The sequence below is a fragment of the Mustela putorius genome, unplaced genomic scaffold (genome assembly GCF_011764305.1).
Source record: "Mustela putorius furo isolate JIRA1106 unplaced genomic scaffold, ASM1176430v1.1 tig00000139_pilon_pilon_pilon, whole genome shotgun sequence".
NCBI lineage: Eukaryota > Metazoa > Chordata > Mammalia > Carnivora > Mustelidae > Mustela > Mustela putorius.
Genome location: NW_025421293.1, coordinates 14,053,289 through 14,068,441, shown reverse-complemented (window position 1 = coordinate 14,068,441; position 15,153 = coordinate 14,053,289). Strand labels below are relative to the sequence as shown.

The following is a 15,153-nucleotide window of genomic DNA, read 5'->3' as shown; positions in this document are numbered from 1 at the left end:
TCCCAGTGTGCTGAGGCTGGCCCAGGGGCAATGAGGGACTGCACCAGCTCAGGGACAAAATGAAGTCCCCAAACCCTAGGACAGAGGCACCAGGCAAGCAGCAGCCAAGGGGCCAGTGCAGGCAACACCTGATGGCAGGGGACATCAGGCAGCAGGTAGGATGGAGAAGCACTGGTTCTGTGAGGCCAACACCGACCTCCCAGCCACTCGCAGAGGTGACACGCACTGTCTACCTAGGCTGGTCACAGGTGGGCTTCCTTCTCTTGCAACTAACACCTGGGGGCCTGGGCCCGAGACGGAGGTGCAACCAACAGAGGCAGGCTCCTTCAAGGACACACACTGGGGAGAAACGTGCAACCCAGGGGCCTGAGCAGAGCAACAAATCCAAGTGCAGATTTATTGGGACCCTTGGTGCTCGGAAGCTGGTCTTGAGGTAATTAAGCCTATTTCAGAGTGGGTTTGGCAGGAGGTGCCCGATCGATAGACCCCCTCTAGCCGCGTGTCCCTGCAGGTAAAGAATCAATCAGGCAAACACTCCCAATCTGTTCCTGCTGAGCCAAGAAGCAAAGCTGTTTACCATTCATGCCCAGAAATGAATAAATAAAGCCGCCAACTAGTCAGCACCCTCTGTTTCTCTGGCACAAGCTTTTTAGTTACTTTGAGAAAGCCAGTGCCCCCGCGTGGTCCTCCACTGAAGCGCAGACAGCCACACATGGCTGTGCGCACGACGCAGGGGGACGGCGACTCGATCTGGCCATGGACGCCACACAGCCCCGTTTCCCACAGCTTCACTGCCGGGGACACAAGACAATGCTCACGGGAAGCTGCCTGGCTCAGGCACCAGCAGCGACGCGGCCTCGACCCCACACTCATGCGAAAGTCACCTCTTCTTTCAGTGCTGGGCACTTTAGCAGGGACAAGGAACCCTACCTCTGAGTCCAGGAACCCCGGTCTGGGAGAAGCAGCCTTCCTTTGTCCACAGCAGGGACACTGAAGAGCAGAAGTGCCCCCCAAGGGCCATGATGGCGGGACTGTGTCTGGGAGAGGAGCTTGCCCTGCGGGGCGGATGCTTCAGCTGGGAGCCCAGGACGCAGAGGGGAGCAAGCAGGAACACCACCTGCCGCAGGCCACACATGCCAGGGCAAAGCTGGTGGCGATGCGGTCAGCCACGGGGGAGGCCCCAGCAAAGCACTGGGACCGGCTCATGATGGTGACACTAACTGCAAAACGAAGTCAGCCAGGCACCCTGCCACATGCCTGATGTGAATCAGCACCCCAACCGTCCGACGGCCTCAAGAGGTACCAGACGTGCCCGCCTCTCCCAGGTGAGGGACCCACAGGCTGAGCCCAGCACTAGGCACTCACAGGCAGCAGGTGGCAGGAATGGTCTCCGGACCCAGCTCATGGATGGCAGAAACTGCTCTCACTCCTGCAGGGTCAGCCAGAGAGCAGGAAAAGAAGCCACCACACCTTCAGAACCCACCCCCGCCACCCCAGGGGGCTGTTAGGAGGGTCAGGGGAGGCCTGAAGGCAGGGACATGTGAGGGGAAGGGAGAGGTGGGCGGCTGAGAGGAGGGCAGCTGTGGCTCACACAGGCGGGTCCCCTGGACACAGGACGCATGGGACAGGTGGGGACAGGCAGATACCAGCAGAGACGTGACGCAATGGACATGGGCTGGGGCCCCTCCTGAGGACGCGCAGAGCACGGGGCAGAGACCAGCTGGGGAGAAGGCGGCACGTGGTGTCGCCTCATGGGGTCGTCCTCTCCGTCCCACACTCCAGGTATCCACCGGTGTACTTCCACGAAGCAGGTGACAATGCCTTCCCCAGGGCAGTCACACAAGATGCCCCATGTTTTCAGGATGAGATTGCCAACAGGCAGTTTAAGGCATCCTGCACACCTCCCTCTCAGTGAGAGGAGACACCGGACCAGCTCACTCGGCTCCTGACTGGTGAGGCGCAGGTGAGAGGCTCCTGCAAACCTCCACATGGGAGAGGACGACACGCCCCCAGCCCTCGCACCTGGACGGGAGGGTGCCAGCCCTCCAGACATGGTTGCAAGGCTGGGCACGGTTCCTGCCTCTGTTTCCAGCCACTGGCTTCCTAGGGTCTTTCACTGGTAGCTCTTACAGGAAACCAAGCTGACAATATCAAAAAGGAGTCCTGACATTTGTCCAGCCTGAAAATCTCAGGAAGAGACTCCCAAACAAGTCAGTTCGAAGGCTCTGTTTGAAAGCGAGCCAGCACACAGCTTCGAGGAGGCAGCCCATTAGCGCCCGGCCCTCAGTCCCTCTACCTGCTGACATCTGTGGTTCTGTAGATGAGAAAGGCCAGTGGCGGCCTGCCAACCCCTTCATGGGAACGATGCTCCTGTGCTGTTCCTGCCGGGGTGGGAGGAGCAAGGACCAGGGAGCATGGACCGAGCTGGGTCACTGCACTCAGACTCCTCCACCGTGGGGGGAGGGAGGGGCGTAGCCTCCCTCTGCCCTGGCCCAGAGTGCATAGAAGTAAGAGCTTAACATGTGGCCCACAGACCAAAAACTCCCACAAAGCACCCCGCAGAGGATCCCAGTTCACTGAGCCGAAAATAAAAAAAGAGCGGAAGTAAAAACAACCATGGCACAGGCAGTTTCAAACTGCATCTTTGGATCAGGAAAAACCTAGCTCCCCAGACACACACATAGAGAGGAGCAGAGTCCTGTTCCACTGAGCACACACACGAGCACACCCCACCCCCTTGCAAGGTAAGGTGAGAGCAGCCCTGGGGCTCGCACGCGGCAGGGCCAATATACATGCTCTGAACACTCAGAGGGAGGAAACAGAGTCGCCAGGGGCCACTGCCCCACATGTGGACCCTTCGTGGCTCTTTCGTGCAAGGCACACGGCTGCACAGCCTTGCTCTGAAAAGCCAAGCGTGAGGAGGACTGGCTGCTGCGCTCACTCCCAGGGTTTGCAAATAGCACACTGAGTTCCTTCGGCATGGGAATCATGCCACGCTCATGCATCAGCCCCACATCGAACACTGGGCCCCATCAAAGCGGGGGTCCGGCGATGGCACCACCCGCCTCTGCTTCAGGCTTCATTAGAAACCGCAGACCTCACAATACATAACCCGACTTCACACTGCCAGGCGACCTGGCTGATAAATCGTGTTCCCGTGCATCGAACAGGGCATTTCAGACAAACGGTGAATTAAAACGGGAGATGTGTAATAAAGCAGTCCGTCTGAGTAATGACACACGCGTCACAGAGGCAAGCCCGGGGGAAGAATAAACACAAGTGGGACGAGGGCGGCTGCAGTCCGGCTCAAGGGCCTCTTGCCAGCGCTCTCATGGAACCAGCCGCTCCTTGCGCCGCCAGCACAGCTGGCCACGCGTGGGTCCCCTGCTCCAGCGGGTATCTGCGTGGTGCTGATATGAGTGGGCTCCTCGCCCTGGGTCCTGTGCGGGAATACCTAGAAGATGTGCCCACAACTCGGCGTCACAGGCCATGGAGATAGGGCTCTAGGAGCACGGAGGGGTGGCTCTAGTCTAGTCACAAGAAGAGGCAGAAACCTGCATGGAGAGCAGCAGGAAGACGAGGCCAGAGCAGGAAAGAAGGACCCGGGACAGCGTGGCAGAGCACAGCTGGACTCTATCTGGCAGCACAGCACAGAGGCCAGCAAGTTGTGACCAGGTGCTGGCCCGGACACCTGCTAGAAAGGCAGGCCCCGCGGGCTACGAGGTGCGCAGAGAGGAGGGGGCCGAGCCAGGGCAGCTCTTGGGCAGACAGCACAGGCCCAGGACACGGTTCGGGGACCAGTGGCACTGGGCAGCATCTAGCTAAGGGGATATGGCAGCACTGTTGCCCCTGGGAGGAGCTGGGGAAGGAGAAGCCCCACAGCCCCCCAAGAGAGTGGTCAGAGGCCCACGACAGACATGCCCTGTCCGCAGTAGCGCATGTGCCAAGCCTGCTGCATCCTGGGGAGATGCCTGGACAACAGACTGGTCACCGGGGGTCTTGGTACCAAATTCCCACATTGCTGGGCCACCACGAACCCCACTTCAGTCACGCCGCCGGCACTGGGGACAGCGGTCCAGAGGACAGCACCCAGCAAGAGTGGCCAGTCTGGGATCCGGTCTGGGCGGGCTCCAAGCACCGGCTCTGTGACCTTGAGCTCTTAGCTCTGCGGCTCAGGCCACCCCTGGTACCGCGACAATGAGTCCAACCAATGCCGGCCAAGCTCCTAGCACACAACGGGCCCTTGATAAACAGAAAGCATTTTAATCATAGTCAGTGGTTACAAGGATGCACTGAGGCCACTTCGGTTCACGCAATTCCGTATCTGGTCTGTGCCATCGCCCGGCGGCTGAAGCGTTCCCCAGATTGTTTCCAAATCAATTTGGTCTTCGTGAAGCCAGATGATTATTCCGTTCTGCACATATTCCTCAGACATCTCTGGTCCCAGACTAATTATTTGGCATTTCTGTCACTGAACTGCATTTGTCAGCAGCTAGCTCAAGCACGTCCTGCAGCCAAGGGCCCTGCTCGTCACGCCATGTGGCGTCCTGGGCGGCAGAGCCCCAGGGCCAGGCCGCGGGCTCGAGTGTGGCCCAGGTCACTCTCCGGGCCAGCGGCCGGGAGGCAGAGAAGCACACACCGTCATCAAGGACTGAGACAGTTCAACTCCCATAGAACAATCCGCACATCCAGAAAGGATTCGTGGGAAGCAAAAACTGTGAAGGCTGTTTCGAGGAAATGACCGTTGAGAGCAGCTTGGATGACCTGCTTCAGGGGTTTCAGAAACCTCTCTTATGGGAGTGACAGATCAACAGGCCCGGCCTGGCAGGTCATGTCTGGGGCGTGGCCGAGCTGGGAACAATATGGTGCAGTTAAGTTCTGTCTGCGAGCGCACTGGGGCTCCAGCCTGCAACCTCCGCCTACACAGGTTTGGGGGCCCAAGAAGTCCCAGCGTAACCACTGCACAGAGCTCCCCACGCCCCTGGCTGCCCTGGCACCAAAGCCCCTCTGTTCCCCTGAACTCGGGAGCAGCAAGGGCAGCTGCTGGGACCAATCTCCCGCAGGAGGAGCCTGTTCCTCCTCAGCCTCCCCATGCCCTGCAGCCCCTTTCTGGCCACAGCCTGCTCTCCAGCCCAAGCAGGACGACCACCTGCTGAAGTCCCCGGAGGCAGCAACCACTCCGGCCTCACCCATGCTGGAACCCACTCTCCCTTCCCCACCCGCACCCCCACATGGCCAGCCAGGGGTAAATTTGTGGGGAGTGAAGGCAGAACCCAGAAGATGCCAGTGGGAGGGGGACAAGCACTCTCATGGCCTCCGCTCCCAAAGCTGTGTCACGCAGAGGTGTCTCGGGTCCTAAGGAGAGTGCCCACTGCTGCCAGAACGGCCCGGCCAAGCAGAAGCGACACTGGACCCCACCCGGCAGCGCTGGGGGCAGGCCGACATGAGAGGCCACCGCAGAGGATGAAATGGGATTTGTGGGCGGGCAGCACTCTGATCTTTCTAGGCTGAGAGCCAGTGGGAACCAGTCTCAACAGCTGCCAAGAGCAGAGTGAGTGGCATCGTCTCTGTGACAGGCCTGGCAGGACCCCATGCAGAAGCAGCAGACGGAGGAGGATGGAGCTTCTAGTCGGGGCCTGCTCAGCTTCTGTGGAAGCCTGGGTGCACTGGAACAGCACAGCAAAGCGAGAGACTGATCTCTGTGGGACCTTTGTGCCTTCTGTCCCCAAAGGGTCCATGGAGCTGCGGTCCACAACGCCCCCTCTGCAGCCTCCTGACCGGCCTCCTGCTGATGACAAGGCTGCTGAGGAAAACCAGTTTCCCGAGGCCCAGTGGTAAACAAGACTCCAGGACATGAAGCCTGAGGGACTTCCTCTCCTGTGGAGAGGAAAGCAGCCACGGCGATCTGTGCCTCCGGAGCTACTGGTCTACAGAGACAGCCAGGCGGACACGCTCGTCTCTCTGACAGAGGAAAACAAGCAAAGCGGACACACCGCAGGGCCCACGGCTCTCTGCCCATAGTCAGAGACACAGAGTTGTCTGCACACACGAATGAGGCGGTCCACGAAAAGCCACAGGGGTGACAGGGAGCATCACACTCAGCACACTGCCCGGCAGACAGCCAACCCCGGGGTCCTGTCCACAGCACCACCATCACAGGGGGCTCACAGTGCTGTCCTCTCAGAAAATCAGGAACTCATAGAGGAATGGGCAAGCCCAGGCTGTGAGACAGAAGAGCCAGTCCCTGAGGACAAGGAACACAGCTGCTACATTCCCCTTGTATCAGAGCAGCCCCGCAGGTCAACAGGTGGGCCTCTGTGGGCACAACACTCTCCGCCCAAAGCCAAGGACAGTGTGTGTGTCTGTCCTATGACCCTCCCTCCCAGAACTGGACGGCCTCTGAGTCCTAGCACCTACCCCCTTCACTGAAACCCTAAGAGCGTGCCCCGAGCCCACCTGTCCAGACACACCAACCCCCTCCTGACCCCCACTGCTGCCAGAAGCTCAGACTAGATCACAAGCCCCACAGGGCTGACCCCAACGACGGCCTGCCGCTGTCCACTCAGCCAACAGAGGTGGGCATGAGAGGGGGTACAGCGGAGGGACAGATCAAGAATCACTGGGGACCACTAGCCATGGCTGCTTCTCCCCACCACTGCCTGTAAAGCCCAAGATCTTTTTTTTTTAAGACTTTTTTTTTTTTAAAGATTTTATTTATTTATTTGACATTTATTTATTTATTTGATCATAAGTAGGCAGAGAGGCAGGCAGAGAGAGAGGAAGGGAAGCAGGCTCCCTGCCTAGCAGAGAGCCTGATGTGGGGCTCGATCCCAGGACCCTGAGATCATGACCTGAGCCGAAGGCAGAGGATTTAACCCGCTGAGCCACCCAGGTGCCCCGAAGCCCAAGATCTTCCCAGCAGTACAGAGAGCAAGGACCACTGTGCCATCAGGGCAAGGAGAAAACCAAAAATACCTGGAGGTGTGACCCACAGGGTGGCCTGCTGGCTGTGGCTCCAGGGTGCCCCAGGGGGCTGCACACAAACCACAGCATAATCCTGGAGGACCACGTCTCTCCACAGGAAAATAATTTCTGCAGATGTTTCATAATTAACACTAAGACATATTATAGAGTAAATCACAAAAATGTCACAGAAATGTAAAATGAATCAGGAAACTGCCCCAAAAGTCCCACTGGGGCAGCTTTCCCAGCAGACATGCCCAGCACTCTGGGCCAGGCAGCAGCCAGCACAGCCTGGGTCCCCATGCGGAGGGCTTCCAGCAGCCTCAAACCGGCCACACAGGAACCATCCAGGCGCTTCCCCACAGTGCAACCACCATATTCTGGGCCAGGGGCTCAGGACTCACGGGGACAAGCCATGATCCGGGTCTCCGCCCAGCAGGAGCACCTTGCTGTCTCCTCTAGGCCCCTGAACACAGTCCAACCACAGGCAACGGTGCAGACACTCTTGTCTGACCGAGGGGCATCTGGGACTAAGAATCAAGTCTCTGCCTATGGACAGGACATAGGGAAAGGAGCCTGGGAAGCCCGTTACCCTGAGCCAAAAGGGGTGACACAGAGTGAGCCACGGCCTCCGGGACTCCCGTTTTCCCAAACAGAAGCTCATACAGGTCTTTCCTCTTGCCCTGCACTGCAAGCTTCTGAAAGGGAAGACAGGCTACCTGCTTCTGCGGGGACCCCACAGCTGGCCAGGGGCACAAAGCAGAGCCCATGCCGAGACCAGTGTGATGGCATTTTGGGAGGGCTCCGAGGCGGTTGTGGCCCAAAGGCTTAAAAATGCAAAGGACCAGCGTTCTAAGGACTGGCAACACGTAATCCCGCTCATTCCTCTGGCTTTTTATGAGAGGCTATATTAAAAATGGCTTAAACCTAATAAAATCTGTTACATTTATGGCAAGAAAATATGGAAAGATAATAAAATTAGCAGAGCATAGAAATGAGAGACTACTAAACACCCTTGGCTCTCCAACAGAAACAGACAAGGAACACTGGACATTGTTCAACTGAAAGGAATTTAAACCAATTTAAAAATTCAAAGTTCATGTCTCCTTCCCTGCTGAGCCTTGTCCCTGGGGACACCAAGCACAGCACCCAGGTCTCCCAGCTCATCCCCCTGAACAGTAGCCTGGAATGTGCTGCCTGGGACCCCTATTTTGATCTGGGGTGACTGCCGAGCGGCCTGGTGCATCTCTTCCCACACATCTCACCTTCCAAGGGCTCCCGTTACCCAACCCCCTACTCCTCTACTTTCATCACCCACCACCCCCGCTCCCCGGTTGTGAGAGCTAAGGTCACACCAGGGCCAGGAAGCACAATGGTCCTCACTAGTCAAGAAACAGATCTGTTTCTACCAAAACAGTAACCAGCAGTCGCAAAGTCCTCCCATCCCCCCCTGAAACCCTACTTGGAACCAGGGCCCGTGACAGCAGGGGTGTCAGGTGTTTTTAAGAGGCTGGTGAAGGGCACACCTTCATGAACACAGATCTGGAACTCCCACCTTCTGACACAGCGCAGCCCTCTTGGCTCCATGAGGCCTGAAAATCAGACTGGGCAGAAAGGACACGGCTATCTGCACTTGTCCCAAGATTCTAAGCACTGGGACAGCTCTTTCTGCAGACCCGTCACGATCTCTGTTTTGTTTTGGCTCCACAGACATTATTTTGTAGGGCAGTGTTAGATTTACAGAAAGCTGGGCAGATTACAGAGATGCCCCGAACCTCCCGCCGGCTCCCCCGTTAACACCTTAGGGAAGTATGCTGCACTTGCCCCACCTGAACAACCAACAGGGACACGTTACTAAAGTACAGAGTTTACATTAGAGGTCACCTTTCTACAGAGTTTAACAAATGTAAAATGTTACATGTACACCCATGTCATAAAGAACAACTGCACTGCCCGAAAAATCCCATGCTCAGTCATCCCCCACTCCGGTCACCGCCCCCGCAGTCACACCTTCTCAGGAACCCCCCCCCCAACCCCCGGCTGAAATCCGCAGTTGGGAGCCGGCTCAGGAACACGCATGTCAGGGTCCCCATGGCTTTGGAGCTCACATATCTGCAGCACTCAAGTCACCATCCACCGTCCGCACCGCCCATGGTCTGGCCGTCCACCCTGACTCCAGGGCATCCCAGTCATGTCTCAGCTCGGGCAGCTGTGGGTAACGCCGCTGTGAACATCCGTGTGCAGGGGTCACTCGGACACACGTGGTCAGATCCTGGGGTAAATGCCGAGGCGTGTGGCCACTGGACCGTACACAGAGCGCACGGCTGGTTTTGGAAGAAACCACAGGCCCCTCCCGACACAGCCACGCCTTTCTGCGTTTCCAGCAGCCACTTGTGAGGGGCCCCGTGGCTCCGCGTCCCGCAGGCATCTGGTGCTGACCATGTTCTGACCCATGGCCATTCTGCCAGGGAGAAGGGTGGCAGGTGGTGCTGTCTCCTTGCTGCTTTCCTCTGCGTGTCCACAAGGACGCACCACGGGGGGAATCTTCCCCTGCGGGTGTTCGCCGCGCAGATGCCCTGGGTCACGGTGTCTGTTCCGGTGAATGCCCACCTTGTAATTGGGCTTTCTCACTACTGAGTACTGAGAGTTCTTTGTAGGTTCCGGATCACAGTCCTCTCTGAGACACATGTTCCCCCAGACTGAGGTTTGTTTTTTCATTCCTTAGCAGTACCTTTCACAGAACGGAAGTTTGTAACATTAAGGAAGATCAGCTTATGAAGCTTTTCGTTCACAGATTACGCTTTTGATCTCTTATCTAAAAAATTATCGCCAAACCAAAGGTCAGCCAGACCTGGTCCCATTACCTTCAAGGACTTCCGTAAAAGTTCTGCATTTTACTCTAGGGTCTATGACCCATTTGGGGTTAATTCTGGGGCAAGGGCTGTGTCAAGATGCATTCTCTGCAGGAGGACATTCAGTAGTTCCAGCCTCTGCTCCTTCATCAAAGCTCATCCAACTGTGCTCCTGGGGTCTACTTCGGGGCTCTGGTTCTGTTCCACTGACCCACCTCATTCACCCACTCCGCACTGTCGCCATCACTGTGGGTTTGTGTTATTAAAGACAAGCGCTTCACAGACATCTTGTAAATGTTCATCAGACTCATGATTAAGTCAGCCGGTCTGTCTTCTTCTGTGCTCACATAAATAGGTTTTCAACTTCACATTCTAGTCACTCCTTGCTGGCATACAAGAGCGTGCATGACTGGGTCCTGTTCCCCTCGCATCCTACAACCCTGCTATAGTGGCTGGGAGTTCTAAAAGTCCTTCAGCTGATTCTCTGGAATTTTCTGTACTGACAACCATGTCATCCAACAACGGTGTTCTTTCCTCCCTCCCACTACACACATTTCCCTCCCTTGTCTCATTGCATCAGCTAGGACTTCCAGCATAAAGTCAAACGACATCCTTGACTTGTTTCCAATCTTGGTGAGAAAGCAACTAGCTTCTTTAAGATTCCATTCATTTATTTGACAGACAGAGATCACAAGTAGGCAAAGAGGCAAGCATGGGGCGGGGCGTGGGGTGGGCGGAAGCAGGCTCCCTGCTGAGCAGAGAGCCCGATGTGGGGCTCGATCCCAGGACCCTGAGATCATGACTTGAGCCGAAGGCAGAGGCTTAACCCACTGAGCCACCCAGGCGCCCAGCACCTAGCTTCTTATTTGGAAGAAAGAAATGTCTGACCACAAGTCAGCTCTCTAGCACAATGAGAAGAAAAACCTGCCCATTTAAAAGGCCTCAGTCACCAAAGAGCTCGAGTGAGTTCAGCAGCCATAATTGTGTCTGAGAAGGCCCCATCCTCTCCCTCAGGGCTGTTCTTGCATACCTTAGCCCCTTCAGGCACACAGCGGTCCTACTGCTCTCCAGAGAACGCCTTAAGCAAGGTCATAACTCCCCCAGAAACCTGGTGGGAGTCATCTCATACCAACCGGCGCCCCCATGAACCATCTAAAAAGATACCTGCAAGGAAAATCCGCTCTGCTACAAAAAAACAGAGGCCTCCTCCTTCAAACACCCAACGTGGGGCAAAACAGGCCTCTCTGGGGTATGTAGGAGTAACAGCTTCCTGAGAAAAACCAAACAAGGGAAGTCTTCCCGGATGTTCCATGACTGGTGCTCGTGAATTTCAGATGGCAAAACATCACAGGATGCCCTCTAAACTCACAGCGACACCACACGGAAAGGCAGGACCACCCAAAGAAAGTGTCAGACGACAGTCTGCACCCCCTCCTCCAGCAACCCCCTCCCCAATCATGAAGAGTTTCTGAGCACCAAGGTGCTGTGAGGACCTCCCAGGTCCTCCCACTTCCACCTACAGATCTGTATGAGGCCAGATTTTTTTCATATATTCCAGCTAGAATAGTCCAGCACAAGAGGCTGAGTGCAGAAGCAGATATGAGAATCCAGCCGTCTTCCATTTAGCAGACATTAAAAAGATGTGTAAAAATGTAAAACAATGTCATTCTTCTCACCACCTCCTGTTTCAGAAAATATATCTTTTGTTAAGTGATGAGTTCCTTTTAAGGAAATTATAAACATATTATCAAAATAATTTTTAAAATTTTATTTCCAAAAACTGACTACTGAAAAACAGAACCCTTACAAACAAAAGCTCCTTTTTTCCATAACTTTTTAGCGTAAAAGACTCCTAAGATGGCAAGGCAAGGGCCTGTGGTAAGCGTGGGCAGGCAGGGGGTCCAGCCGCAGCCAGATAACGTGCTGGACTCTCACCCCCCAGCGCACAGACACAACGTGCGCATGCTTACGGTCAATACGAGGGCATCGTGTCCTAACTCAGACAAAGCATGTAGTTAACAAAGAGTCCTAACTATGAATCTCTGGAGAGATATCCCAAAAATCTGCATCCTCGGGGTATCTCCCTGCACGTAATTCTGAAGCAGCCAGCCTGTAATGTGAGCGATTCTGGCATTCGGGAAGCATGAACAAGACTGGGAGCGCCTTTCCAGTCTGGTGGATTCGCTGTTGTCCTCTCTGTCCAGGCAGCAGGAAAGCTCCTCCCGCGCAGGCCTCCACTGCTCACTTCATCCAGAAGGTCTGTGGCACCAGCCACGGCAATCAGGTGCCCTCAGGTGTCCGGCGCCTGACAACAGACTGACCATTACTGCCCACGCGTGAGGAGATCACTGCTGCTCTTCCTCCCGAGTCTACTAAACCACTTCTCTGCCTCAAGTATCAGACAAGGGTCAGGAAGAAAGGTCTCGTGACCCTGAGGAGCGACCTGCAGTTAAGCCAGCCATTGAAAAATCAATGCCCGATGAGAGGCAAAATGATAAGAGCCCCCCAAGGTCTGAAGCCAGATGCGCCTGAGGGCATGGCCAAGCTCCAACCCGGAGGAGGTCCGTGCAGTGAGACCAGCGCACACGCAGGGTACAGTGTTCTGCATGCCGGTGGTGCGAGGGGCAGAGAGGACGGCGTGTGTGAAGTTTCTGGTGCCCTCACAGTGTGGCACCAGCACATGCTTCTGTGCTCTCTGACTTATCCAGTTTCTAGCAGGCTCTAGGGAGACCACTCAAGAGGCACCAGCAGATGTGTGTGCCAACTGATGCCTTCCACAGGCCACTGTTCCCAAACAAGCTGGCCTGAGCTAAGTGTCCGGGCTGTGTCCAGGCCGTGTCCTCCACCGTCTCAGCACTGCCTCCCTCCCCAGGCCTCCTCTGGGCTAGGCTACCAGGCGGAGCAGGCTTTAATGCACTGCCAAACACCACAAAAGTGCACTGACATTGCCTTACGACATCAGAGGACTGCTAACCTGCACTCGTCCCCCAGAACCTGAAGGCACATTCCCAGGTTCGCTCCTTACAGTGACCAGTGGCAAGCAGGCTCTACGGTTCATCAAGTCCACACAAGGCCATCGGGAAACTGAGAGATGTGTCAACAAGGAGCCTTGAGTCTTCCTCCCAGAAGGAGGCCCTGGGCTGAGGAAATGGGATGGTGAGTCCAGGAGGCTTGACCACCTGCTTTGGCTCTTGCCACAGGGGAAGCAGGGAGGGCCAGCGGCTGCGTCTACATCAGTCCCTTTGCAAGTTTCAAGGCTCCGTAAGATCTCTCACTATCTCCTTCTTAACAACAATAAACAACATTCAGGTATCACCGGCCTCTAGTCATGTCCCAATGTGTGTGGACACCTACATTCTTGGACAGGTAGGGGGTACTAAAGATGATTTGTCTGCCCTGGGAGCTGACCCCATCCCCATCTCTGAGCCTATCCTGAGCACATGGAAGTCACCAGAAAAGCGCCAGGACAGACTGTCATTCCAGCAATACCAGAAGCCAGTGGGGCGAAGGATACACCCTGTGAGCCCCCACCAGCAACAGGGAGAAACTGGATGTGGTCCCTTCACCCAGAGACCCCAGGCCAAGGGGGTTCCAGTGTGGGCCAGGGTGACGGTCTGGGTATGGGGAGATCCAACACCTGTACCTTCTGTCACTGTGTCCACGAGTCCCAGTTAGGCGCGGAATGCCACCCTGATGGAAGCTGCCGGCACTCACAACACTCCCTGTGATAGGAGGATGGCCACTGTCCTCTGCAGCCCAGCCTCACTCGAGCAGAGCCATGCAGGTGACCCTGGGCGAGGAAATCGCTGGGTCCCAGCCTCATAATCAGTGACACTTAGAGACTCAACAACAGACATAAGACCTCATTTCAGCTTTGCTGTTTCTGCACTGTGTGTCTGACGATATAAAAACTTTGAAAGTTCATCATCGTGTGTTCTAGACCTCTATGTGAGACTTACAAAGGCCTCTCTGAGATGAAAAAAATTCCATGTTAAAAGAATCAAGAGTCCAATGAGCAGGAAGCTCTGCAATCAGGCGGGTTCCATCAGCAGCCCCGGCCGGAGCTGAAAAAAACCTCCCTGCCCTGTTTCAGTCACCCTGGGAGCTCCAAGGCCCTTCTACTACCCGGACTGCCAAGAGCCCCCGTCTGGCCCTGTGTCTGCGACACACCAAACCACAGCAGAGGCCACTGCAGCCACAGCTCTGCATGTTCTCAAGCCTTCCACGGCCCTAGAGCCCAGCTTGACCCCATGCAAAACCCCAGAGCCAAGGGCATCCTGGGCACCCTGCTCCTTACCAGTGTCCGGGGTCTCCACTCAACTCCCTTCGACCCAAACGTCCCAGAAGCTTGGCCCAAACACAGAGAAATGAAAATACCAGTACGTCTTCAACCAGCTCCAGGCCAGCACCTCCCACATCCCTGAAATAATCCCTCTCCACGGAGGGGGAGATGGCACGGAGAGGGCGGCCAGCTCCGTCCCAGTCCCAGGCGGGTAGCAGCGAAGCAGCTGCCTCCCCTGGGCCCAGGCCCTGGGCCCGCACAAGCTACCTTGGGTGCGAGTCCATGGCTGGCACAGGGCTCTAGTGACAGGGACACCTCCCCCATGGGCACTGAGGACATGGCTGGCCCACCAGGTGAGACTGCCAGGTCTAAAGGGAAGGGCTCAGCCCCTTCTAAAATCCAGAGCCTTGTTTACCTTATGTTCTGTCTCCAAAGGAACATGAGTGACCTCGTCCCTGGCTCCTGGAGGAAGGTAAGGTCCCAGTTGGGAGAGAACCAAGGGGAGGGCAGGTGCCTGTCCTTCTTGCTCTCCCCAAGGGGGCTGACACTTGGGCCGGGCTGCAGACTGGGGAACAGGCCGGAGGCCCACCCTGCCCAGTCCCTGCCGAGGGCACAGCCACCCCAACCTAGGACAACCCCGCTGCCAGGGTAATTTTCCTACGGCAACTGCTACAGAACTAACTGCCCAGAAACGGATTTCATTTTAGGGATGAAAATTCCTTCCAGTGCTTGAATAAAAGGAGGAGTTTCACATTTTATCCATTTCCACATCCCTGAACAATAAAAACCTATTTAAAAGACCATGAATATGCAAATTCCATTTTAAATATGGAAATGCAAAACACGTAAGAAAACAGTCTGGGCGTGAAGTATTAATGGCATCTTCTCTTGCTGACAAGAGACAACGCGAGCCGGCTGCCACGGCAGAGGTCACAGGATGGCTCAGCCCTGAGGAGCAGCCAGAGCCCTGCCCTGCGCCCACGCCCTGCCCACACCCTGCCCTACCCACCCCTCGCCCTGCCCTACCCTACCCTATGCCCAGGCCCTGCCCACTCA

General features: G+C 56.0%; 1 protein-coding gene across 4 annotated transcripts in view; it reads right to left on the bottom strand.

Annotated features, from left to right (window-relative positions):
• Positions 1-15,153, bottom strand: part of MAD1L1 (mitotic arrest deficient 1 like 1) — a 313,129-nt gene that overhangs the window by 226,813 nt on the left and 71,163 nt on the right. Inside the window, exon 1 of one of the 4 annotated variants that reach the window (XM_013047749.2) lies at positions 9,072-9,635. The exons of the other annotated variants lie outside the window; for them this stretch is intronic. Coding sequence (XP_012903203.1) covers positions 9,072-9,391 — 320 coding nt within the window. The 5' untranslated portion in view covers positions 9,392-9,635. Of the gene's footprint in view, positions 1-9,071; positions 9,636-15,153 lie in introns of those variants that run through there. 4 annotated transcript variants of the gene reach the window in all.